General features: G+C 38.9%; 2 protein-coding genes across 5 annotated transcripts in view; one reads left to right on the forward strand and one right to left on the reverse strand.

The window, feature by feature from the left end:
• On the reverse strand, positions 1 to 24409 carry ABHD18 (abhydrolase domain containing 18). 2 transcript variants are annotated; one of them, XM_048508945.1, is made up of 13 exons: positions 23984 to 24409; positions 17634 to 17738; positions 17292 to 17376; positions 15259 to 15359; positions 13997 to 14075; positions 13824 to 13908; positions 12867 to 12894; positions 10975 to 11113; positions 9656 to 9745; positions 9119 to 9220; positions 5374 to 5746; positions 3619 to 3781; positions 1 to 2172 (listed from the first exon to the last, which is right to left on the reverse strand). In XM_048508945.1, exons 2-13 carry the CDS (start codon positions 17723 to 17725, stop codon positions 2121 to 2123), a joined length of 1389 nt encoding a protein of 462 aa, XP_048364902.1. In that variant the 5' UTR covers positions 17726 to 17738; positions 23984 to 24409; the 3' UTR covers positions 1 to 2120. The 2 variants fall into 2 exon arrangements, with proteins under 2 accessions (XP_048364902.1, XP_048364901.1); XM_048508944.1 differs by having other exon boundaries at positions 23910 to 24409.
• Positions 24410 to 24823, forward strand: part of MFSD8 (major facilitator superfamily domain containing 8) — a 14555-nt gene continuing 14141 nt past the window's right edge. The window contains exon 1 of one of the 3 annotated variants that reach the window (XM_048508939.1): positions 24410 to 24690. In XM_048508939.1, coding sequence (XP_048364896.1) covers positions 24614 to 24690 — 77 coding nt within the window. In that variant the 5' untranslated portion in view covers positions 24410 to 24613. The remainder of the gene's footprint in view (positions 24691 to 24823) is intronic. The other 2 variants (XM_048508942.1, XM_048508940.1) reach the window with 2 other exon arrangements.

The raw sequence follows: 24823 nt of genomic DNA on the forward strand, positions 1-24823 counted from the left end.
TGTGATTTACTTTACACTTTTTATTGAAAATATAAAATGCAATTGACAGAATATAATAAATCAGAATTATAGAACTCCTTTCTACTTTTCCTCATTTAAATAATTAAAATGACTTTAACATTAGAACACCATTAGTACCTCTTTGTATTATTTAAGAAATGTGATAGGTTAAAATATTAGACATTCAAGCATAGTAAGGCCCACAAAATTGGTGTTACCAAAGAAGGATTTCTTACAGTGCAATTTTATGCAGAGATGCCTAATCTAAGCTAATGGAAATCAATGGGCTTAAACATGGGGTAACTCTGCATAGGACTGCATTGTCTGCCAGTTCTTCAAGAGAAAAGAAACCGAAAACAAATATATCCTCCAACATATTTACATGTAATTGTTTGACATTTTCTTAAAATTTTCAAGCATTTTGTATTGACTCAGCATTTAATAATACACAGTAGTCTTTTTCCCACATAAATAGTTATGGTCAACAATTTAGTAGATACTAACGCTTATAATTTTTTATTGTGCCTCCAGAGAAACAGGTTTGGCAGCACACTGTTTTTGGCAGATATATTTTCAGTCATATTTCAAGCACCTGTGAACATCAAACACTTTTGAACTAATCCGTTTTGGAAGCCAAGTCTAAATAGCAGGAACATACCAAAAGCAACTCTGGCTTCTGAATATTTATTTAAGTTGGAATGATCATAATATTTTGAAAACTTATTACTCATCAATATAATGAATCTATTGAATTATTAAAAACTTAAGATCTTACTCGATTTCAGTTTCTCTAGAAACTCTGTGCTTTTCCCAAAGAGTAGTTGGTACTTGTAAATTTGGAATGCTAGTCTGATGTGGCTGTTTCAGTGTAGTTTATTGAGGAGCTGATAAGCTGTGTTAAAATTTGACAGTTTTGACTTGGGACACTGATTCTTTCCATTAAGCTGTTCCATATCAGACTCCACATAGAGTCTTAATACCCAATCTGTCTGCATTATGTACAATTATAGAACATCACACACCCATAGCAATTTACTATATGAGAACACAAATGAAAGATGCTAAACATAATAACGCACCTTTTCAAGTACTAGTTTTTCATTGTGAGAATTTATATTTTGAAAACGTTGAACATAGTATTCATTATTGTAATACATAATTTAAATATTGTGGCACATGGATTCCATGCCATATGTTTACCATCAGAGTTCTCAAAGTTAACTTGTGATTGGAGTTGTAGGAAGATACTGATGCAGTACTAAATTCCAAATTCTCAGGTTTACTAGTGCAGTATTATGCAAACAGTTTCCTTAAAAAGTTTTTAAAGGATATTAATGTGTATTAAAACATTTCATATATGTAATATTTATAGAAGGCCCCTTTTTCCATTTTCGGTGTAGTAGTTCATGTCAGTGAACAAAACAGGTTTTTTCCCTTCTGCCACCCCACATAAAAAGAGGGCATTAACAGCACTCCTATTCTGAATGAGGATAGCTGAACCTACACAAATATTTCCTTTAAGAACCAATTAGGAGGCACAAGACAGTGTGGCAAACGTTCTATTAAAACCAAAAGAGCCACAAATGCAGCACTGGATCTCTGAGTAGTTCCAATTAGCTAAATTTAAATCAGTGTAAAAATAAACTATCTTTACAATATTCCTAAAGAAAAAAACTTCCTAATATTGAGCCAGTATGTGAAAATCTAGTAACTTTTATTATGCGGGAGCTAAGTTAACCTTGCATCTATGAATTCATTACAACCTATGACCAGAAATTAGTTTTTGTAAGTTACACAAACCCAAGTTTAACAAACATCTGTCAATATTGCATTGGTCTCTTTTCCACATACATGTATAAATGAAGTTAGCTATTTTAAAATCATATTTTATACACTTCAGACATACTTGGTATTAACAAATTGTGCTAAGATGTTAATAGTTTTAACTAATGAAAGTTTAAGGTTGACATTGGTTGATAATGTTATTTTTGCACTGCTATTACCGGATATCAGACTGCACAGGACATTCGATTGGTGACCTCATTGCACCTCTCTAGTCAACTTGTTCTCCAAACTTGAGAATCCACAAGAAAAACTCAGAACAAGAGTTCAGAGTATGATTATATGGCATATTTCTGAAGAAAGCGCTCAAATGCATCATATATGGCTTGTCTAAAACAGAAGATAAATAAAATATGAAGACACAATGATCATGTACAAAACTTTGGTCCAAATTCTACTCAGATCTCTAACAAAATATTGAATTCAAAACCCACAGTCAAATCTCTGCCAAGAATGCATAAATGATTATGACTCAGCAGTTATGAAATGTGTTAAGTGCGTTTCTGAAACATACTAACAGGTGCCAAGTTAGGAATTCAAGGCTGTGCAGGGGCATTATGTTGGCTATGTTTCAAGGGCAGAACACCCAGGATGCTAAAGCCCAATGCTAAGCATCCAAAAATAAGGAAATAGGATGGGGGGGGGTGTGTGTGTGTGTGTGAGGTTTAGTAGTCAATCTCACATAATTTTTTTATTAGCAAGAACACTAAGACCTGAATCCTATGAATGAGTTCTGTGCATGCTAGATGGCCTTTGCTGGGAGGCAGGCTTCCTCTTCTGCCAGTACTGCTGTTTGTGCAACATCAGTGGTTTTCAATGGGCCGTTGTACAAACAGAATTTGTATCAGACAAGGAAGCATGCTCTGCAGCACAGATTGTCTAATGCACACAGAACTTGTCTGTAGGATCCAACTGTCTTTGGCAAATATATCTACAATGATGTGCACATTTAATCATCAGGCAGACAGAAACAGTAAACAGAATTTTATCAAGTAAGGGAGGGAAAGGCGGTACAGTAACATGGTACAATTGTGTGATGTACAGTTCTGGCTCGCTGGACTGCAAACCAAGAGCCATTCTTGGGGCTTCTTCCATCTTCTTTTCTTTACTTCACAGCAATTTCTCTCCAATTGTGGCGAACAGTTACCATCCGGGCATGTATAATCACAATTAATGTTTATCAGGTTCCTTCCTAACTATGGTTTGCAAGTGTACTACATACCATAGTTTTTAAAGAATGATTTACAAGACAACCTATGATTAGCATTACCTAATCTATTAAGTTTCATTTTTATTGAACTTTTCCAAGGAACTGAGAATGGATATCGCTTGCCTTGCCTCTGCCTCACAATCACCACTGTGAGGTATGTTGGACTGAAAGAACAATTGGAAAAAGAGCAACCAAAATGATCAAATGATTGAATAACTTTTTTAAAAGGAAAAGATAAAGATATTTGCAGTATTTTTTTTGAACTGGAAAACCCCAACTGGGTAAGCATACAGGAAACAGAGATTTATGCAACAGGGAGATGATCTAACTTTTGTGCCCCTACTGGGGGCACTTTCCAGGGCATTATGTGGAACTGGTTACTGAACAAGTTGGACCATTGGTCAGATTTGGTGGGACTTATACATTCTTGTGAACTTAATATTTATTGAAAAAAGATTGCAAGGCACTGCTACAGTGAAATACTGATATTTATCACCCACCAACAAATAGAGTATTAAAGAACACAAAAAGCTGTTTTATCTTCATTGCTCATTCTGAATTCTTACCTGAACAATCCTTGTTTGAAGAGATATGCACTTACATGGCCGCCTTCCAAATATCTGATTTCACATCCTGGCCATATTTCTTGAAGGCTTCGCACGCCAGTTCTTGGAATATAAGCATCCTCCTTAGCTTGAACCACTATGATTAGTGTTGGATCAACTGGAACTGAGAAGGAAGGTCAAGTACTTTTAAATGTCCTTTCAACACAGTTAAAGAAATGCTGGTTAATTCTGTAGGGATTTAAAATTAGTTCTTCAACAAACAACTACTACTTTATGTAGACTTGGGATTTTTTACTGCCAAAACAGCACCACACGTGAGTTACTTTAGAATTGAAATGAATGGCAAACAGAAAAGGAATCAAATGAGAGATTCTGAACATGAAAACAGATTTTTGGTTCCCATTGACAACCTCTTCACAGTCCAGTTATACTGGGGCAGTTTAAAGATGCTGTTGCACTGCTTCTGATATAAGTTAGTATGTGATGGTCTCTGTTTTCTCTGGTTTCAGCATATCTCCCTCTGTGCTCTCCACGCATGGCTTACAAACATTTGGGGTAATAAACATTTGGTGGCAGCTAATCATTAACACCTGCATGTCTGTGGCACAGTATTGATCTTTTTGAATCCATGACATTGTGGAAGCCATTTATGTACCTCAAACCTCAGGCTTGTTATATTCATGTTCTGTGGCTGCACAAACAAAAAGAGGGCCTGATGCTACTGGCAAGGATGTGTACAAGTGCGATGTCCTCCACTTTGCCAGATACACATGGATTTTCATTGTCATTTACAGCTTATACCATGGGGAATTTTTTAAGGTGCTACTGGACTTGAATTTTATTCCAGCATCAACATTTGTGGGTTATATACAATGTAGTGGGTACTCACCAAGCAGAAATTGATATATTGGGTTATGAAAAATATAGCCCATTGAACGCAACTAGATTAAGGCTTGACTTCAGCCGTCTCACAGCTTTTAGCGGGATCCGGCTCATAGCACTTTTTAACTGGACCAATTAGTCCACTGTGGTCCCGCGGGTTCAACAAATTGTCCCGATTGTGGGGAGGCTGCTGCACTGCCTTGGGGGCGCAAGGCAGTGCGGCAACCTCCCGTTGGTCGCGCTTCAAACGCAGGGCGCACAGGCTTCGAGAATTTCGCCATTTGCGGCTCTGTCACGGGAGGCAAATAACCCAAGAGCCTGTCGCGGCTCCCTCGCGACGCGGGGCGCACAGGCTTCGGGCTGCATGCATTTGTCAGCTCTGTCACAGAGCGGCAAACGGCGTAAGCAGAAACATAATAAACTTTCTTTCTAGCGCACCGACGCAAGGAACACACCAGCTTTGGGGCTGCAGCGGGTTGGCTGCCCTGTGACGGGGGGGTGGCAAACAAAGCGAGCTCCCACTGTATGGGCCTCTGTCAAGCATTGCTCAGGAGTTAACAATTAGCTTGGGCTCACACACCGCACAGTGTGTTCACAGCCTCTGCAAGCTTCCGTCAGCAAATCGCGTGATGTGGCTTCGCGGCAGCAAGGCAGCAAGCATGACCACCTCCTTGTCCCATCTGGTCACCTTAAACTAGATACACATAAAGACACATCCATTACGAGAAGTGTGATCATTAGCAAGAGGGGTTACTTTGCAAGGCAGATGGAAAAAGACTGTTCAAAAGAAGATGCAGTAATATCACACATGAATGAATTAAGCAGGAGCAACATCAAAGAAATATAAAGATCTGTATTAAAATTAGTGTGTACCTGAAAAGTTAGCTACATGGGTACATTCATCCATCACCCCTTTCATGAATCTTAGAGATTCTCTTTGCAAAGTGTCACTTTTCCCACTTATTAGATGCTGCTGCTCACAGGTAAAGTCTTTATGGCTATTGCTGCTGGTTGAAAAAGTCTGGTTTATGCACTGCATTTTTGGTGCCTCTTGTACTAACAATCCTTCTGCTGAGGCACTTAGAGTACTTTTGCTAGTGCTAAGCCAGCGGCCACTTTCTGAAGACGGAACTTTGCTTCTGGTATCCAAGTCCAGCACACTAGAATTCAGTTCCAGGTTGCTTAAGCTGTCCACACTGCTGGGAGAATTTTTAACAAAGTCTTGTCCCATCTTGAATGAATCTGTCTAAACAGAAATAGATGCCTATTCAATTGAGGCACTTTTCAATAGTTTTCAGTGTTGTCATAAGATAACAGGTCCCTTGCTGCCCTAAAACAGGTTGCTGTGTTAAGTCCAACCAGCTAAGATAATTTTGCACTTGAGCTAGACTAGCTCTCATTCTGGTCCAATATGGCTGTTTTTCTGGAATGCTTGCCAGTTTCATCGGTATGGTGGTCATTTTAAGTCATAAACACCTGTTAAAATTACTTTACACTTGGTTTCTCCATCTTCAACATAACATCTCTTCAAATATTTAAACATGGCTATCATGTCACCCCTTAACCTTCTCTTCTCCAGACTAAACATGCCTAGCTCCCTAAGCTGCACCTCAAAATATCTCCTGGTCAATGGCCAGTAGAGAAACTTGCTCATTAATGAACACCACATTGTCAGTTTTACATTTGCCCACTCTGGGAAAAGGCTAGTTCTTAGGTATTTCAGATCTGATTTCCACGAGCACGTTCATAAGTTTCACGACAGAAAATTTGAGAGAGCTCACCTTGTGGTATCTTCTCCCTATTACAAATGATGATGTTAAACCACACTAAAGCTAGATTGAGTAGCAGAATATTTACAGCACATTTAGCATATATAGTACTATACTAACTCCATCTGAAAAGTAAAAGGAGAAATCTTGGAAAGAGAAACATTAATAGTAGTTGAGGTCTGTTGAATAGCTTTATTTATGGTGTAACTAATCCACACCCATCTCCTACAACTCCAGTTAACTTTTTAAACACCTTATAGATGAAGCAGAAGCAAGAGCACAGAATTATTTGACCTTTAACAACATTAAAATACAAAATACTTAAAATATAATTCATGTTTCCAAATAAATACAAAAAATAGCCAGGCTCTTCTGTTAGATATTGACAAAATAGGATCAAAATACCTCTCTAATATGTGAAGTGCTAATTATGCACCTGGTTGGAACTATCTACACTTTGGACAGGAGTCCTAGCTGCTCTATTCCTCTTTAGTTTTAAGAAATTCCAAGTGACCTAGTACTGCCAGCAACCATGGAAATAAGAGTTAGTGAGTATGCCAAGTTTTCTCCAACAAACAGCCTGCCAGTATGTATAATTTCTCTTCTTCTTCCTCACTGGAATATGTGAAACAGGTTGGGGGATGAGGAAATCCGGCTGTACAAGGTGGAAATCTTTTTTTAAAAATCATTTTCACATTGTTTCCAATACTTTGTGCAATTGTTTTCCAGCTAGATAGGAGGGGGACAAAAATGCATTGGTTTCTCCCTCTTGTACTTTCAAGAGGTTTCCCTGTTTAAAGAGTGGACAGAAGGCAGATGTATCCACATAAGTACAGCCTTCTTTCCATACTCCTGAGCCTCTTATATAAAATTTCCCCCTCTTACATTCCACTCTTTCCCCTTCACATATCTTGATCAGAAGGGAATGAGGCTGAGAGGACTGACAACCAAGACAAGTCAAACCCAATCGAGCAATAGCAAATGATAACAAGACATACCAATACGGCAGGTTTTTAAAAAGACACACATGACCTAAAGATTAATTTTATTTTTAACGTAAGTGAATTCATTTGACCAGTAGGAAAAAAAAGGTACTGGGTTGCCTCCAACTAGCTTTCTTGCAGATGGAAAAAAGGATGCTGTGCTGGTGATCACAGCATCAGAATACGCAAAAAATACACATGGGTTGGGGGCTGTAGCAAGGAACAGGATTTGGGCAAGATTGAATGAAAAAGCTGACTGAATCTAACCCACTAACCTTTCTGTTTCAGTTCTTATGCAGAGAGATCTAGCTCAGGTTAAACAGACACCAGCATGTCACTTTTTAAAAAGCCTGGCAATAGTATGTTTACCACTCTCATAAAGCTGCAATTTATTTGTCTGCTTTCTACAGCCTTCTTTGAATTAAACCAATGCAAACCACAATAAGTCACCAGAAGCTGCCTTAGAAGTCATCAGAAGCTGCCACTGGTCTATACAGCAGAGTGCTGGTGACTCTTACTGGCAGCAGCTTTCCATTCATGGGGCCACAGAACAGGCTTTGCATGCATCAAGTTCCTAGATACAATATCACATAATAAAAGGCTAAAGGAAGCCCTAAGGCACACACAAATTACATAGTGTTGCCTGGATTAATAAACCCCATTTAGTTAATAGCCAGGATTTTGGATTAATAAACCTTATTTAATTAATCTGGATTTTAGATGTTTTGTATCTTTAAAGTCCAGTGCTATGTACACAGGATGCAGAAGGCTCCAGGTTCCATCCCTGTCAGTTCCATCTTAAGGCCTCATTGAGTCACCACCTGCCAGACTAGACAATTTTGAGAGGGCTGAACTAATTACATGTCTCAGTCAGGCAACCTCATATGATTTCAGACAGCAATCTTTCCAGGGTTGCTCCAGAAATATTTCAACGGGAAGCACCAGGAACTACACCTGGGGCTTTCTTGCGATTCTTTGCTTGCTGAGCCTACCGACTGCCATTCCACCACTGTACAAAGAGTGGCCTAAAAGTGCACAACATCTGGATCTACTACCACCTTCTAGCGAGATCAAACTGTTCAAACTAATGACCCACTAGATTTCTCTGTAGTTTACAGGCAGTACTTTACAATGGATTGGTAAATTAATATTCAGTATATTGTTGAAGGCTTTCACGGCTGGAATCACTGGAGTGCTGTGTGGTTTCCGGGATGTATGGCCGTGTTCAAGCAGCATTCTCTCCTGACGTTTTGCATGCATCTGTGGCTGGCTTCAGATCCTCCGAAAATGCCAGCCACAAATGTGGCCGAAACGTCAGGAGAGAATGCTGCTAGAACACGGCCAGACACCCCGGAAACCACACAGCATCCCAATAATATTCAGTAATCGGATAAAAATTCTACATAGCATTTTTCTGAAGAGTTTTCATCTCTAAACATCATGAATGTTCAATTAACATTACTGAGCTCATGTCAGCAAGCCACATAACAGAGAGGTTCAAATACTTTTTACAACAGGAATCCACAAATTCAGATTTCTGAATTTCAAGGTTCAAGTTCTAACTTATAGCTTATAACTATAAGTTATAAGTTCTAACTTATAACTAATAGCTCTTTTGTGCTAAACTACTGTCAACCTGCCAACTCTGACAGTGAGAGGCTGTCTAATGTACTCCGTCAAATATAACTCAGCAGAGCAGAAGGCCGATGCATTTTGCTAAAGATCTGAAAAATATAATTTTGTTTATCTACAAATATCTGCGTGAAAGAAAAAATAACTGCATATTACATTTGTCTAAATATAGGCAAGTAACAAGTTTTTTAAATGAACTGAACATGGTTAATATGTAATAAAAATTATATTTACCCCACAATATTCAAGCATCTGAATGATTTCTTCTTCATAAACACTCTGACTATAATACTGTTTCTCTAGTTCCCTCCAGTTCACTGCTTTGCTCAGCACACCCTGCAATTAAAGGGCAGTTAGTTCTTGCACAACAGAATTATCAAGCTACGACAGAGAACACCTACTCTATAAATGTTCTTTACGCTAAATTTCATTTTGTAGTATTTCCCTCAACTGTCAAAAAAGCTTTCCTCAGAATATCAGCAAATGAAGCCCAGGGTCAAAGAATCATACAACTACTTCACAAGTCCACAAGGGCTTTGTTCTTGTGTTTCTTACGCTGTATGGTAAAGAATTTTTGAAAATGGCCAGTATCCCAAATTGAAAATTGAGTAAGTTTAGAAATATACCATCTCCCAAAATCCAGAGTTTGAGAAACTCTGCCCTAATCCCAAGAGCAGACATCTATTTCTATTACACAGTACCACAACCTTAAAAGTGAAATCTGACTTTGAACTTTTATACCTAGTACATTATTAATTACAGCTGTCTCACCGTAGTAAAAACACCAGAAGCTGTAGACCAGGATAGACAAGGAATTAGGGGCAATGGTTTCGGCCAGTTTGATACTGCTAGTGATGCCATCTGTTAACCAGGAGAAAATAATACACTTTTTATTAGGACCTTCAAAAAGTGATGGACTCTCAAATTTTAGGAAAGGCTGTAATTTCTCACCTATGAGAGAAACAGCTGAAATACTTCAACGTACAGCAGGACACAGAATCAGAAAAAGGACACCCTTCCTCATGTACCACTCATAACAAGTACAAGAACTTTTATACAAGTCACTTGAAATCTGAAATTTTTAAATGGTTTTTGTTCATAATTATGCTTGTATCCTTGCCTTCTTCAAAGAAGCTCAGGATAACACAGGATTGTCCCATTTACAACATGTTTAAGTAGGCTAGGTTGGGTGACAGTGTGACCCAAGGATAGTCACTGTATTTAGTGGCGTGCTGAGACTCTCCACCCGGGTTTCCCTGGTCAAAGTCCAGCCTCTCAGCTTTTTACACTGTTTTGTCTATAGAAAACATAGTTTAAGCATAAGTGATTATTTCTACCCACCGCATCCATCAATCCTTTTTTATTGCTAGTAACTGTTTGGTGAAACAGTTACTCAGAATGTAAAAGGGGTTTCAGCAATGCAACTGCAGGCATGGCCTCTGCAATGGGCTGTCAAGCAAAGGCCTGCTACCTCCTAAAGTTCGTTTGTTCAAGATCCATAGCAGCGGCCTAGCAAGACTAGTGCTGGGTTACAGTTTGTGGAGAACTGCGGCTGCCCTAGTTTCCTGAAGTACCAGGCGAGGGATACAATGAGAGCTGAGATTTAAAAAATCCAAAAGTGATCCCATCTGCCTGGGCAGAGAACATTGCACAGTACAGTGATTTGCTTACATTCAGTAAATGAAAATATATGTTATATCCTCTGCTCTTTCATTCTCTTCAAAAACATGGAACTACACTTTCTAGAGTTAACAGCCTGTTCAGCTTTATACAGGTGGCTTTGCTCATCACAGGAATTAAACCTGTGGAAGATAAGAGAGGAGTACTGGTTTCACCTTCCTGATGCAGACACGTTATTCTTCAGGGTCTCCTGTCTCCCAGCAGCAGCATTTCATGGAGATCAACAGGCTGCAGTTGGGGACAAGGAAGTTTCATTCCACAAAAGGAACATTTAGCCTGATCCTCTCATTTACACTACTGCTTTAAAAAAATACAACCTATGGTATAAAGCTAATTCAGATGTTTGTTACCATATACATACAATAATGAATTGCCCGACAGTCAGAAATAGAAATGAGAACAGCTCTTACATGTCCTCCCATTGATATTCCAGTCATTCCTAGGGGTCCGTAGCCTTCTCTCTCAAGCCAGTGCAAAAGAGCTGCCGATTCTAGCACAAGAGCGCCTCCCATCACAAACAGATCAGACACGTTTTTTAGACTTGACCTTCTTTTCTCCCAAGAAAGAAAAGCAAACTTATTATTCAAACAATGAAACAAACATCTAGTATAAATCATTAACTAACCCAGATCATAATCTGGGGGAAGGCAACATCTTGACCCTCAACCATTTCATTTGAAACACATTTTTAAAGACTATGAAATAAATAGAGGAAGCAACTCTGACAGATAACACAGATTTAAAATTTCCTGGATAAACTGAGCTCACTGATTGATTGCTTGATTGATTTTAAATTTCTACATATTGCATTCAAACAGAAAACTGGTTCTTAAGACAGCTAACAATAAAAATGATCTAAAATTATAACAATAGTATTAGCCAATGTAAAAGCAGCAGGAAAAAAAACAAAGTCCCCATATTAACCATTCAAATCGAGCCACTAAATACCATAAATAAGAACAGCAGAGTTAAAACTCAGTCACTACAGTGATTTGGAAATTATTCAAACAGAAATTATTCAAACAGTTGACAGAACTGCCAATATATTTTTTAAATATATTTTTTAATATGTTCCCCATTCGATATTAAGGGACAAGAGAATACGGTACATTGACAGTTCAGAAATAAATTCTGAAGCAGAACAGTTGTAGACTTTGTCCATGAATTACTGGATAAATTGAAAAATCTATGATTACTATGAGGACAGGATTTCAAATCTGCTGCTTCAACTTTCAGCAAGTTGTTTGCAATTCAAGTAGCACTGATCACAGAGTTGATTTTCCAAATAGCACAACAGCTAGAAAAGCTGCTGTGTTGACACCAGAACTATTGCTCAGCAACATCTGAGATCTGACTGATAAACCTGAAACATGCTTATAAGGTAACAAAGTCCACTATGCTATAGCTTTATTTTTGAGCAGTGCTTTGCCTGGGGGGGAGGGGAAGATGCAGATGTAGGGTCATAAATTAAGATGGAGCTTCAATACTATTCTCTTTCCCTCCTGAATTAGGCAAAACTGCCACCTCTTCCAAAGGGCTGGACAAGGAAAATGCTTTCACTATGTCCTTTTCTTGAATGCAGAACTGTGAAGCAAGAGGCAGTTTCACTTTATAGAACCATATCAAGCAGCTGGCTATAATTTGGACAAAATCATAGATGGCCAGCTACAAACTTTTCAGCTATAACTCTAAAGGCTCAATGTGTGCTAACTTGCTTGTATATTCTCTCTCAATTGCCAACCAAAGATATACCTGTTGCAAATCTGTGTAAACAGTACACAGTTAATTGGAACATTGAAGATGCCTCTACAACATCACTAGCTGCCTGGCTTACATTAATAACATTTCACAAGTGATATTTCAAGTGCAGGGTCATGAACAGCTTTAAATGTGAGCACTAACACCTTCTGAAAACCAATCAACAGTGTTAAAAGGATAATCACTATCTCCAAAATAGACAGGAAGGGCAAAAAAAATAATTTCATTGCAGGCTGGAACATATTCTGAAGTGTGAGAATCTTCACTAAGTGCCTCCAAAACATGATATGAAATGACTCTCCCATTCTAGTGGACTAGGGAAACAACCAGTTTCACTGTGATACCAAGATATTCTGGAGAGAATCTGTCACCCTTTGTGTTACACAATTTTAAGTTTTGTGCAACTTTAAGTTATCATTACAGCCAAGGAGAGACTTAAATTTGTACAATTTTAAGCAGACCATCTGGTTACTGAAATTTGTGTTGTGTAAAACAGAAAGGAGAGAGGACAATGAACAAAAAGTGATGCATGCATAATACTTACATTTGATCCTTCGGTTTTCTGCATCCATGTATAGATAAGAGTCAAAGAAATTAATATAAAACACATGTTTGTCTCAGGCTTAATGGTTAACTAATTTTTTTAATGGATTCAAAGGGTGGAATCCAACCAGGATTTTTGCTCAGTCTTGCCAAGTTCTCCTTACTACAGCCCCTGCCTTCCTACATGGCTTTTCTTCATAGTTCTTATGATCCACAGTATAGCTTTTTGAGGAGCACAATCTTTCTTTCCTCCATGTGCACCCAAGCAGCAGATGGAGCCCCCACATGGTTATTAGACATATAACTGCCTTTCAGTGTACCATTAATCTAAGTAATAGCTATTAAACTTAAGTGCCTAGTTCCAGAAGAATGTACTTGACTCAAAGGTTTCAGAGATTCCAGTGCCAAATTTAAAATACACTTTGACGACTGACATAAAAGCTGTTTCATGCAATGCATAGTTATTTCCTCTTAGTTTAAAGGAAAACCCCATTTTGCTTTTAATACATGTAGGATTTTGGCAGCAGGTTAAGGGGGGAGAGGCAGCTGCCAGAAAATAATCTTAGAAAGAAACATCTGCTTCAACTTCTAAGTGTATTGAGGCCTAGTAGTTGCAGGTGCTACTTTGGTGTAGCTGTTCTAGCTGGTCACAGGGCAACTTTAAGGTTGCAAATATCTCAAGGGTTTAAGACTTAAATTTCTACCACACAACAATCTTGATATTGAATTCCCCCAATAAAATATTCACGTATCTTCAGGCCACGTTTTTCCAGAATAATTCAGTCAATTTCTAGTTCACACGCTTGTACAAGAAGCACTGAATGCCATGTTTCATACACTTTTTGGCCCCACTGTCATGTAGCCAAGAATTTCACCATATTAACAGTTAAATTAAAGGTTGACTAGACATGGATTTGCAGTTTATAAACTGTCCATTTTTGTTTGAACAAAAGGATATAATAAGGGTTCTCTAGTAGCAACGAAGCCATACAAGCCTCTTTGATCATTGGACGGGCCATTAATGTGCGTCGTCTCCAAAAGTACTAAAAAAGGCAGAGGTTTCACTAGGATAAATGACATTGCATCTACACTACACATTTTAAAAAATAACATTAAACACAGTGTGCTTACATGGTCTCCAGTGCCTGCTAAATGAACACATACAGGTCTGTATTTGCTGTTCCATTGCTTGGGTATTATAAACTGAAACCTGTCAATGAGAAGGAAGCCATTTAAAAATCCTACCTATATAAGACACAACTGAAAGGTCAGTACAAAGAAAGGAAGTGCTTTCCATAGCATTTTGGGCAGGCTGTCTGTGCTCTAATAATGCTTTTTACTCCCCCTCACTGCCCTGTGAATTCAGTTGTTAATGAGGAAGAGAGCTACAAACTGAAGGGTCATACACACTACTTCTCCGGTATATCAAATTATTGAATACGGAAAAAAAAGGTCTTGTTTCAATATTATATATCTCAGCATCCAATAACAAAACCTGCATGTTTTTCACACAATAAAAGACACAATGTTTCAGTATTACAGCAAGGATAGGCTTTTTCTTTAGTGGGCAGTATACGGTACATTTGTTCATCGACCTTATTACCTTCCCAACTGCTTCAAAGACAAAGTTAGGTAAGAAAGTTATAACCTACCAAAAAAAGTCAAAAATTCCTTTAAAACTAATGTTTCAACCCTGTTGCAATGGTCACGGTGCTTTACAGAATACCACTAAGCTAAACTTTAACATTAACAATATTAGACGAGTTGACACAATACATTTTTTTCCACATGAAGAATCCCATTCTTCAGGTACACATGAACCATTTTAAAATAGGTAAGAAGAGAGGTAGTAGGAAGCAATTCTCAAGAGTATACTGATCATGCACTAATTCACATGCCACATTTCTCCTTACAAGTGCTAATTCAGGATATTTGGTACATTTGTGCAATTAAAGCATGATGTCCAAGTTCCTGAGTACCCTTTAAAGCAGTGGTTCCCAACCTTTTTTCACTCACATATCTGCTGGCAACCCATTTTCCTAAAACTGTACCCCGTATATTAGCAAACCCATTACATATTTTTTTGCATATTCCAAACACTCTGGCATGCCCCTAGGAGTATGTGTACCCCAGGCAGGGAACCACTGCTTTAAAGCATAAATGAAATTAGCTAATACTAGCTTTATTTGTATGGGGAAAGAATGCAAACAAAACTGTGATCTGACACATTGCTTAAAGTTATACCAGTAGTTCTCAATATGATTTTATGCAAATCCCTGCCGATGAAAAGGAAACCTCTCACTTAAACTTCACTGCATCACCTTTTCAACAGTGTTTCAAACACAACTAATCTCACTTTATCATTACTTTAATAACTGAAGATACATATTTACCTTGCTGTGATGGTTTCCATTGGCATGATATCTGGAACATAATGAGCCAAGGGGGAAACAAAGTGTCCATCAAGGACCTTACAATCTGATTGCTCTTCCACCTACATAAACGACATTGCATTTTCATCGCTTGTCAAACACTGCTAAAGATTGCAATGGATGCATCTATTTATAGCATTTATACTTCACCTTCTTCGAGAAAAAAGGTAGATCAAAAAGTTAAATATCATCATATATTTCCACATGAAATCTGTGGCTGAGTTTGTTAAATTATTTGATTCCTGAATACATTTTACATGAATAATGCAAAAATAAGATGCATGGTCCTATCCAAAGGGGGAAAGAAACAGCTTCTGGAAGCAGCATGGCCTCATTCCGATGCATCTGCTCCTTCATGAGCACAAGGCACACCCCTGCCAGTGGAGAGAGCAAACACAACAGTGTATGGCTGCCTCACAGTTCTGCGGTGGCAAAAACTGGAAGTGGGTGATACAGCAGAGTTATGCTGGCACCTGAGTAGACACGAGAATAGGGGTTAGGGGTGGGCCAGGGCATTCCCAGGGTGCAGCTGACTTTAGTCAGCTTTCACTCAGGTTTTAGAACTAGGAACACCTCAGCCAGGGCCTTGGAGTTACAACAGTTGAAAGCGTGGCATAATTCTACTAAGATGCCTTTCCAAGCAGATTGGCTTTTCTTTGTGTTGGCAGATTCCCCACACTGCCTGGAAGTCCTCAGGAAGCGGTGCCACAGCACAATCACAGCACCACCCCTGGCTTTCAGAGCTCTTTGGGTGGGGTTGCAAATGGTTCTTACAAGTGGTTCTTCAGTTCCTCCTATAATGCTTTACTTCAAATGCAAACACCAAAAATAATTGCAAAACTATTACAGAATGTCTTTAAGTATAGTTCTATTAATTACGTTTCCATTCTTTACATTGGCTTTAAGCCACAGAGTTACAGGAACAGTATATATTTTGTACAAATTATTCTACTGAAGTATCACACCAAAAGGAGACTTGCACTGTTCATCTGTCATTGTACAGGAAGGCAAAAGTAACATTTAGAGGCAAAATGCTCCTGATATTACCAGCATATCCTTCTCAGCAAATTCATTTTCCTTAAGCATCATACATGAATCTTCAAAACAGAAGGCAAAATAATACTCAGACTTATCCCGATTCCTCCTTGTTAGTCGGCACTGCTGGACCAATGCAAATTATTTTCTTCTGTAAAGTCTTCTACACCACTTTCTGGGAGTAGCAACATATACCTCCCATTGTGATTAGTATGGTGTAAAGGAAGATGTATGAGAAATAAGCCACATGGGGCAGTAAACTGTTTGCTTACAGTGTGTTTAATGTTGGACAATGTAGTACATCCAACCACCATTTCTTCCTACACATATTTTTAACCTCAACAGAAGAAACAGCCTTTGCTTGAAGCATTCGTTTTCTGGTTTTTCAAGAAGGACCCATTTCTAAATTCACTCTTTTTGGGACCCGCTGCTGATAGTGATGTAGGAAAAAATCGTAAGTGGTGATATAAGCAATGCTCATCATTTCTCACACCACTAGTGACTGGGAGCAAGATGTCCACATGAGTCCACATGAATAAATGGTGTAATTGGTGCAAAGGAGAGTACGTGGCTGCTCTGCTGCAGAGTGGGACAATAGAATCACACACATGAAGTTGTCTTATACTGAATCACACCAGCAGTCTATCGAGGTCAGTATTGGCTACTCTGACTGACAGCAGCTCTCCAAGATCTCAGGCAGAGATCTTTCGTCTAACTGGAAATGCTGGGGATTGAACCTAGGACCTTCCGCACGCAAAGCAGAAGCTCTTCCATTCTGCCACAGCCTCTCACCAAATTTTCTTTCCCAGCTCAGGAGACTGAGCCTAACAACCTATTTGCAAGATAGCTGCAACCCATTTTGGGGGTCACAATGGATAATTTGAGAAGCTCTGTTTTAAACTAATGGTTACTCTCTGTTAAGGAGCAGGACAGAAACTCAGAATGAAAACTTTAAATACCTTGTTAACATGCACTGGATAGTCCCTTGAAACCAGATTCTGGCATTTTTCCCTGTTTCCAATAATCTTCCTGAATTCAAATATTCTGTTAAGAAACAAAAAATATTACATATATATTTATTCTTCTCTTTTTCTTTTAATGCAACTGTAAATGTTACAATATGGTTCCGATTTCTCTTAATTTTCTGTTCTGTTTATGCTTACAAAAATAAAATAAAAATATTGGAAAAAAGAAAAGAAACAAAAACAGGAATTCTTTTAAGTTTTCAGCATATACTTACTCAGATTTTAAAAAATATCTTGTGCTTATCATGAACTGCAGTTATCATCGACTTTCATTACCTTTTCAGGTCTTCTGGTCTTCCCCATCCTTGAATGAAAAGTTTAGTGAGAAGGAGCCGTCTGTATAAAACATCTAGTTTGCTCACACCCATTAGCAACACACATCTAGAAAAAGAACAGATATAATCACATTTTCAAATGAAAAAACACTGCAATTTTTAATCTTGTTTAACTGTAGAACTTACACCTTAAATGAAACAAAAGGTTAATGCTGTAGTCAAAACAACATGTACATGGAAGTATTGCTTGAACTAAGCATATTTAATCTTTCCAGGCCTAGAACCCATCTTTAATCCCCAGGTAGCAGAATATGGTTGGTAAGTTCCAAGCATGACATGACTAACACATAATGGGAAGAAGTCAGAATTATGATCTCAGGATTTCTGGCCATTAGCATCTACTTATTCCACTGCCTAGAAACATGTCGGACTTGAATGGTTTTCTATGCCAGTCACAGAAGGGAGAGCCAGAGTTCCAGACTAAAATACATGTTTAGCTTTATAAAATGTTGAATGTAAGTTCTGAGCAAACTATGGGATGTACAAAGTACATCAGGGCTGATTAACCCCAGAAATGTCATCGAGACTTTGCACTGACTGTGACTGTGACCTCCAACAAAGCGGCGGCAATGGACTAAGCAATGGGGGTTGGTGGCAGAAACCCCCAGTAGACTGGGCGAGGGAAAGGAAACTTTGGCCTTTTTCTTTACGGGCTTTTATACCACTACTCTTTTTTGCCATTGCTCAATGTAGTTAAGTTATTAGGAGTGTGGGCTACTAGGAGCAGTTAGCTCTCCTTGTATTTTGTTAGTTAAGGTTTCCCCTTGCATATGTTTAGGGAGTGTAGTTAGCTTCCTCCTTTATTGTTAGGAGTGTAGGTTAGATGGGTGAAGCCAACTCTTCTTTGGAGTAACTAGGTAGTACTACGGTATTAGGTTGTCTTTCTTGAAGCACTTATAGTTTAATGTGGAGTAGTCTTAGTTTTATTGTTAAGGTTTTAGGTTTACCGTTAATGTTATGGAGTTAATATACTGATACATTGGAAAAGTATGGTTGTAACTGTATCGATATATTGCTAATTGATATTGTTTATGTATTGATATTTTGATATGTTGATTGATTGCTAATATTGTTATGTATTGCTGTTAATATATTGATTTGTTTTTAATTTTGATACAGTTTGGATCTAGTTTGATGTATATTGATAAGTATTAATATAGTGCTGCTGTTATTGTTATTAGCATATTGTTAGGTTTGAAGTGTTTAAGTCGCCATTTGTAATCTGATTCCATTTTTAGTTTTTATGTATTTTATTAGTAATATTGCTATAATGTATCTTGTTTAACTATGTTGTTAGCTGCCCTGAGCCCTTTGGGGATAGGGCGGGGTATAAATTGAAATACAAAAAATAATGCCGATTAAAGACAGAGACTGAGATGGTGAGTGAGTTGAACTAGAGACTTCCAGATTTACAGCTCAAAGTCCTCACCAAATATTTCACTACATTAGCTTGGGTAATTGACAGTACAGTCACAGCTAAAAATAAATGCTTTTTCCTTCAGTTTTTTCTTTCTACTGATGTATATATTAGGGTGGACAAAAATGGTTAAATAGAGTAATACATGCTGTTGTATGTCACATACCATACCATTACAGAGACACCTAATTTTAGTAAGTGAATCCATCCACTGGAAAAATTCCAAGAGCTTAAAGAAGAGGGAGAAAAGAATTCGCACTATGCAATGATAGGACAAACTACAAAGACGGTTTTGTTGTTAAAGGTAAGAGGACAGTTTGTCTTAGTCTAAGTAAGGAAGAGGAATTTGTAATAGGGAGTCTGTAAAACTCAATTCCAGCTTTTGTTCCTAAAACTTTTAACAAACTCATTAATCAAGCAATCAACCCAATCTTTGTCCTTTTCCAGTGATTCAGGGCTACTGCTTGCGAATAAACTTCTGCTTTCAAGGGCTGCTTCTTGTTTGTGATCTTCTTTCCAAAAGATTATTGGTTGCACCCTCAACAAAGTTGGGACTTTTGCCAGAGCAGCATGCCTCTCCCTGCTGGAAAGAGTGTCTGGGAAAGACTGGTCAAATTCTATCGTTACAGGCCTTCAAGCAAATGGTCAAAACGTTTCGGTTCCAGTTTTGTCGTTCAATGGTCCAGTATACCGGCTGCACTGTTGTATTTGTATCACAGAGACTGAAGAACTGAGTTTATATTTTTTTACCATGTTTATATCTGTTGGTTGCCTGGGCCTCTTATGCATTTTAAAAGAACTTTCCTTTTCTCATTTTTTAAATTTACTTTATTTCTACTCTGTCTTTCTCCCCACTACAACCCTGTATCCTCACAACAACCCTGTGTGAGAGAATATGCACATGATAAAATATGAGGAAATGGGACTGCATCTTAATGGGAAGGTTATGTTGGAAATGCCAATTGACTTGGTACACTTCAAAATTTACTTCTTTTACATGATGTTGAAGTAATAAATTACTGAATTATTCATAGTTTAGTTTACGGTCAGTTCCTTCAATGAAAACGAAAAGCAATAGAGGCATGATGTCCAAAGACCAAATGGCTCATACTTTTTATTAGACATTCACTCAAGCAATTCACCACAGCACATACAACTCTGAGATATGGGTGTTTTCAGTATTATCTAATACATGTTTATACTGAATTGCTCACATCTTGGCCCTAGACTACAAGCTTGATATGGGTAAACACATGCACTTGTCATAGGCAATGCAGATTTCTCATTACCATAAATTTAGGAAGTATCAGTATTCTACAGGACTTATTTTTTGTTTGAAGATACAGCATTGAAGAGTTCATATAAAAAGGATTTGAATTATCAAAAAGCATATGATGATGGACACAAGTAGTAATTAAGTCATATCTGCAAGTATTAGAATTCATTTGAGTAATAAAACAGGGCAATAAAAAGGTGTGTTTTTAAAAAAAAATTGGCTAACAAATTAACATTTCTGAATAGTCATCATTTATTATGTTTCTGTGGACACTAAGCAAAGTGTTCTCATCCACTAGAGCCTATATTCATCCCCATATGATGCAGTCACACAATCTATTTACAAACGCAGCACACAATATACAATTCTTACATGTGCACATAAAATATATATGCATATTCTAAATTCTTCTTTTACCAGATAAGATTGTTGATGGTGTTAAATGGATTTAATACACAGATTGATTAGGCATGAGATTCAAACAAGCAAACAACCCCACTACCACCCCATCACATGTGGAACAAATGTACTTCGCCCAATTTACAAACAGAGCATAATACCTGCTGGTTAAGACACAGGCAGGTAAAAATCACAGATCACATCTGAGCACATGACATAAACCAACAGTGCAATCCTGTGCAGAAGTAGTGCACTCTAAACACACTGATTTATTCAGCATAGGATTGGACTACAAATTGTGTTCTTCAAACTTCTGTAGGGTTTCTATGCTTCCTACCTTTATGATGTCTATTTCCAAGGCAGGAACTTTAAGATATCATAAATACCATACAAACTTTAGGCATGTCTTAATTTCATCAACCACATGCACTCACAAGAACACTCACAAATCAGGTTTTGTTTCCAAGAAGCAGATGCAGGAGGCTGATAAATACTGTACATAACTGAGAACCTTCTATATAAACCGTATGAGGCAATCAAAATGTAGTCTTAATTTTTGTATCATTTATCTATGTCTCAATCCAAACTGAAGATAAACTAGAACAGGAAATTTAACACAGAGAGCCCTTCGGGGATGGGGCGGTATATTAACTTAAATAAATAATAAATAAATACAAGAAAACATCTTCATTACTTTTTCCTTCTTGAGTAAAATTATTGTTTTAGTACTACAGCAGTGTTCAACTTTGGTTTATCAGGCAAAGTAAACAATGTCAAACTTCACTCTGTCATAATGCTTGGTAAATATTTCATCAGCACAATTTGTTTTTGCAATAATCATTCAGCCTTCTCATTATTCCCTATACCTTTTCCCCTTTATGGAAGATTTCAGAGATTTGATAACTGTCCAATACTCAAACCACTATATGAAAAATTAACAAAAAATTTAAGTGCTGTAACTAGACGTTTTGAAATTACCACTGAGTAACTAACATGCAAGTGAATTCTGCCCTGGCTCTCCTGTAAACAAGACCCAGGAATACACACTATGAAAATTAAAAGATACAGTAACACGAAATGCCTTGAATCAAGGGGTGCATGTGTGTGTCTACAAATCCACACATGAACTAAGCATTTTTATTTTGATAATTATGTATTTTTTCCAACTTACAAAGACTAACAGTACAACAGTGGGAAATATGCAGGATTTTTTATGTTGAAAAAGGTGTATCTCATACTCAAAAATGCTTGGAACCACTGCCTTAAATTACTGGCCTGCTACATCTATCTCATCTTGTGCAACATCTTGGCTCAGGATACAGTTACAAAAACTCTCCATTTCTAAAGCACAGAGATACTGCTAAAATGGCAAAAAGGTTAGTACTGGCATGTTGGGAAAGAGGTGTCATTTCACGAAAAGCACTGAAAACTGTTGGGACTGCTCCTCCTGCTAGAGGTTGTCACAAAAGCACAGGGGCCAAAGACTGGCATTTATTTATTTATTTGTTCTTCCTTGTAAGTCCTGATCTGTCATGCATCTCCCGATGTCCTCTCTGTTGTCTCCTTGTCTTTTTGAAGCATGCTTCTACATACTTTCCTGCCTCGGAACTTGTATTTGTATTGGAATAAGATATTACTCCCCATAAAATGGATGCCTCTCAGAGAGTTTTGGGATCCATCTTGTGTGTCAAGCCTGGACAGGAAGGCAGTTGGTAGATGATGTCTTTCCCTAGCCTTAAGGTGTACCTGGCTAGACAATGGGGTTAACTAATCTCCATTGTGTGAGTGGAGATTTATGGTGATTTAATCAGTGCTCAGAGAAGACAGTTACTTATGCTATCTACATCCATCTCACCAATCAGTCAGTATTCAGGAGAATAAACCAGGCATCCCCTGGTGTCCTGATGACTCATGGGAAACACCACCACTAGCATTACTAAATTATGTTTACCCTTGAAAAATTGGGTCTTGCTAAATCAAGAAACATAGATATATTTATAAACGAAGGTGTGAGAAAAAACAACTGTCCCATAATGACAGACCTGAGGGGGGGAAAGCCTATAAATTTCTGGAACAGAAAAATTGTTAATGAGTAGCACGACAGTTATAACTTAAATACATCTGCCATGCTATACATTCCTGTAACAGTATACTTCTAAACATAGCTATACCTATTCATTTCTGCTTAGTATTGCACTCTAACAGTGCAAAGGGGGGGGGTCAAAATCACTCAGGTGAAGGCATGACCCTGGAGCCTGAAGCTCACAATGCAGTGGGAGCAGCGCACTAGCAGGACTCCTGGTTGCCAGTGAAGTCATGGTATCAACAACATTTTACAAAGTAATCCTTCAAATCACAAGATAGGTATGAAAAAGTTTCTGTGGCAGTCCTTGCCTCACCATAGCTTTACTTTCCACAATGCGTACTAGACCTGACATCCTAATGTGTGAACAAGTCTTTGAGGCTCACAAGTTGTTGTTTTTTTATTACACCTACAGAAGATTTCACAAATCAGCAAAGCTTCCCAACGACACAGTTGCCACAAACATACACCTGAGTCTACAACAAGCAAACTCCAAACGGTGCCTCGGAAAGTATGTAGAAGCATGCTTCAAAAAGACAAGGAGACAACAGAGAGGACATCGGGAGATGCATGACAGATCAGGACTTACAAGGAAGAACAAATCAGACCACGAGTTTCTTTAAACCGGATTTTTCAGACTCCTGCGACCCAAAACTACATATAGCCAGTCCAAGGTGGTTAGGAGTGTTCACTAACTGCAGTAGACAACAAACAGGGCACTTTAAAATAGTATTTCAAGGTATCCTTTCAAAGTCTAGGGCGGATTAGGCCAGATGTAGGTGGGCTCTAAACGGAAGACCATGCTGAAAAGAAGTTGAGTCATTAAACTGCCATAAAACACTTCTTTCAATCCTGGCGACGTGGTCTTACGGCACCTTAAAGACGACCTTTTAAAAAGATTAGTATGGGTTCCCCCATGGGCTACAGTTCACTTTCAGTCCACGGAAGACTAACGGGACTTTACAAAGCCAGTCTTTCAAGCAGCACATGAGCCCTCCCTCGTATTTACTCAAAAGGAAGCAACTAATTCAACGGGACTTACTCCCTAGCAAGTTTCCACCGGACGGGGAGGAGTAGCCAGGCTGCTCTTGACGCCCCGAGCCCGACAACACCCACCACAGAGAGACGCGCCGCCGGACTGTACGTTTCGACCAACTCTGGGCACTCCGTGGCGATCCTTCTCGACCCGCTCGCCACCAGAAGAGAGGACACCTGGCTGGGAGGCGAATGAAAGAAAGAGAGGGAAGGGGCAGCAGAGACTGCTCCGGGCGCGCCACTCTCCCTGGCTCCTCCTTTAGGTTCAACCCCTACGCTCCGCTGCGTGTCTTTCGCCGTCCCGCCACAGACCACGAGAGAAGGAGGAGGGGCCGAGGAGAGCCCCGCCCCCGTTTTCTTCCTTTCTCTCGTCTCTGGTGCAGAGACAGTGAGAGGTCAGGGACACTTTTTTCCGCCCTCAAAATAAGGAACGCTTGCGCACCAATCAGCTACTTCAGAGCCGCCTCTTCGAGTATCACGTGACCAGCATGCTTTCTCCTGTGTCTTTCTTTCAGCCGTCCTGGGCGAGGGGCGCTAGCCATTGAGCTGCTCGAGAATAAAGGGCGTGGATGTCTTCTGCGCGCGCGCCCAACTGGCAGTCCGGGCGGGGCGAATACTGCAGTGAGCGCCGATTGGCTGTAGTCTAAACGCGAGGCGTTGGTGCAGCGAATCGGTCCCCCTAGCGGCCGCACTGATACGCGGAAGGGTACTATGGCGGTCGCTTATGTGGATCCGGCTGAAGAGGGGCCAGAAGCATCTCTGTTGAGCCCCAATGGTGAAAGCGACAGGTGAGGGATGCGCATGCGCAATAGACTTACTTTTATGCAAGGTGGGCTTGCGTGAAGGTGATTGCAAAGTCCCTCAGCGGAGGGCCAGTCTTTAAAGCTAAGAATGGCAGGAAAAAAAATACTAAGAGGTGGC

This window comes from Sphaerodactylus townsendi, linkage group LG10 (genome assembly GCF_021028975.2).
Source record: "Sphaerodactylus townsendi isolate TG3544 linkage group LG10, MPM_Stown_v2.3, whole genome shotgun sequence".
NCBI lineage: Eukaryota > Metazoa > Chordata > Lepidosauria > Squamata > Sphaerodactylidae > Sphaerodactylus > Sphaerodactylus townsendi.

Bases quoted from the DNA above. Each gene is read 5' to 3' on its own strand.
- ABHD18 (XM_048508945.1), bottom strand. From the start codon at position 17,725: ATGGGTGTGAGCAAACTAGATGTTTTATACAGACGGCTCCTTCTCACT. The intron at 12,895-13,823 runs ATATCCTTTTGT...TCTTATCTATAC, and splicing joins GCTACTAGAGAACCCTTATT to ATGGATGCAGAAAACCGAAG. The intron at 3,782-5,373 runs GTACACACTAAT...CTTCCTTCTCAG, and splicing joins CCATGTAGCTAACTTTTCAG to TTCCAGTTGATCCAACACTA.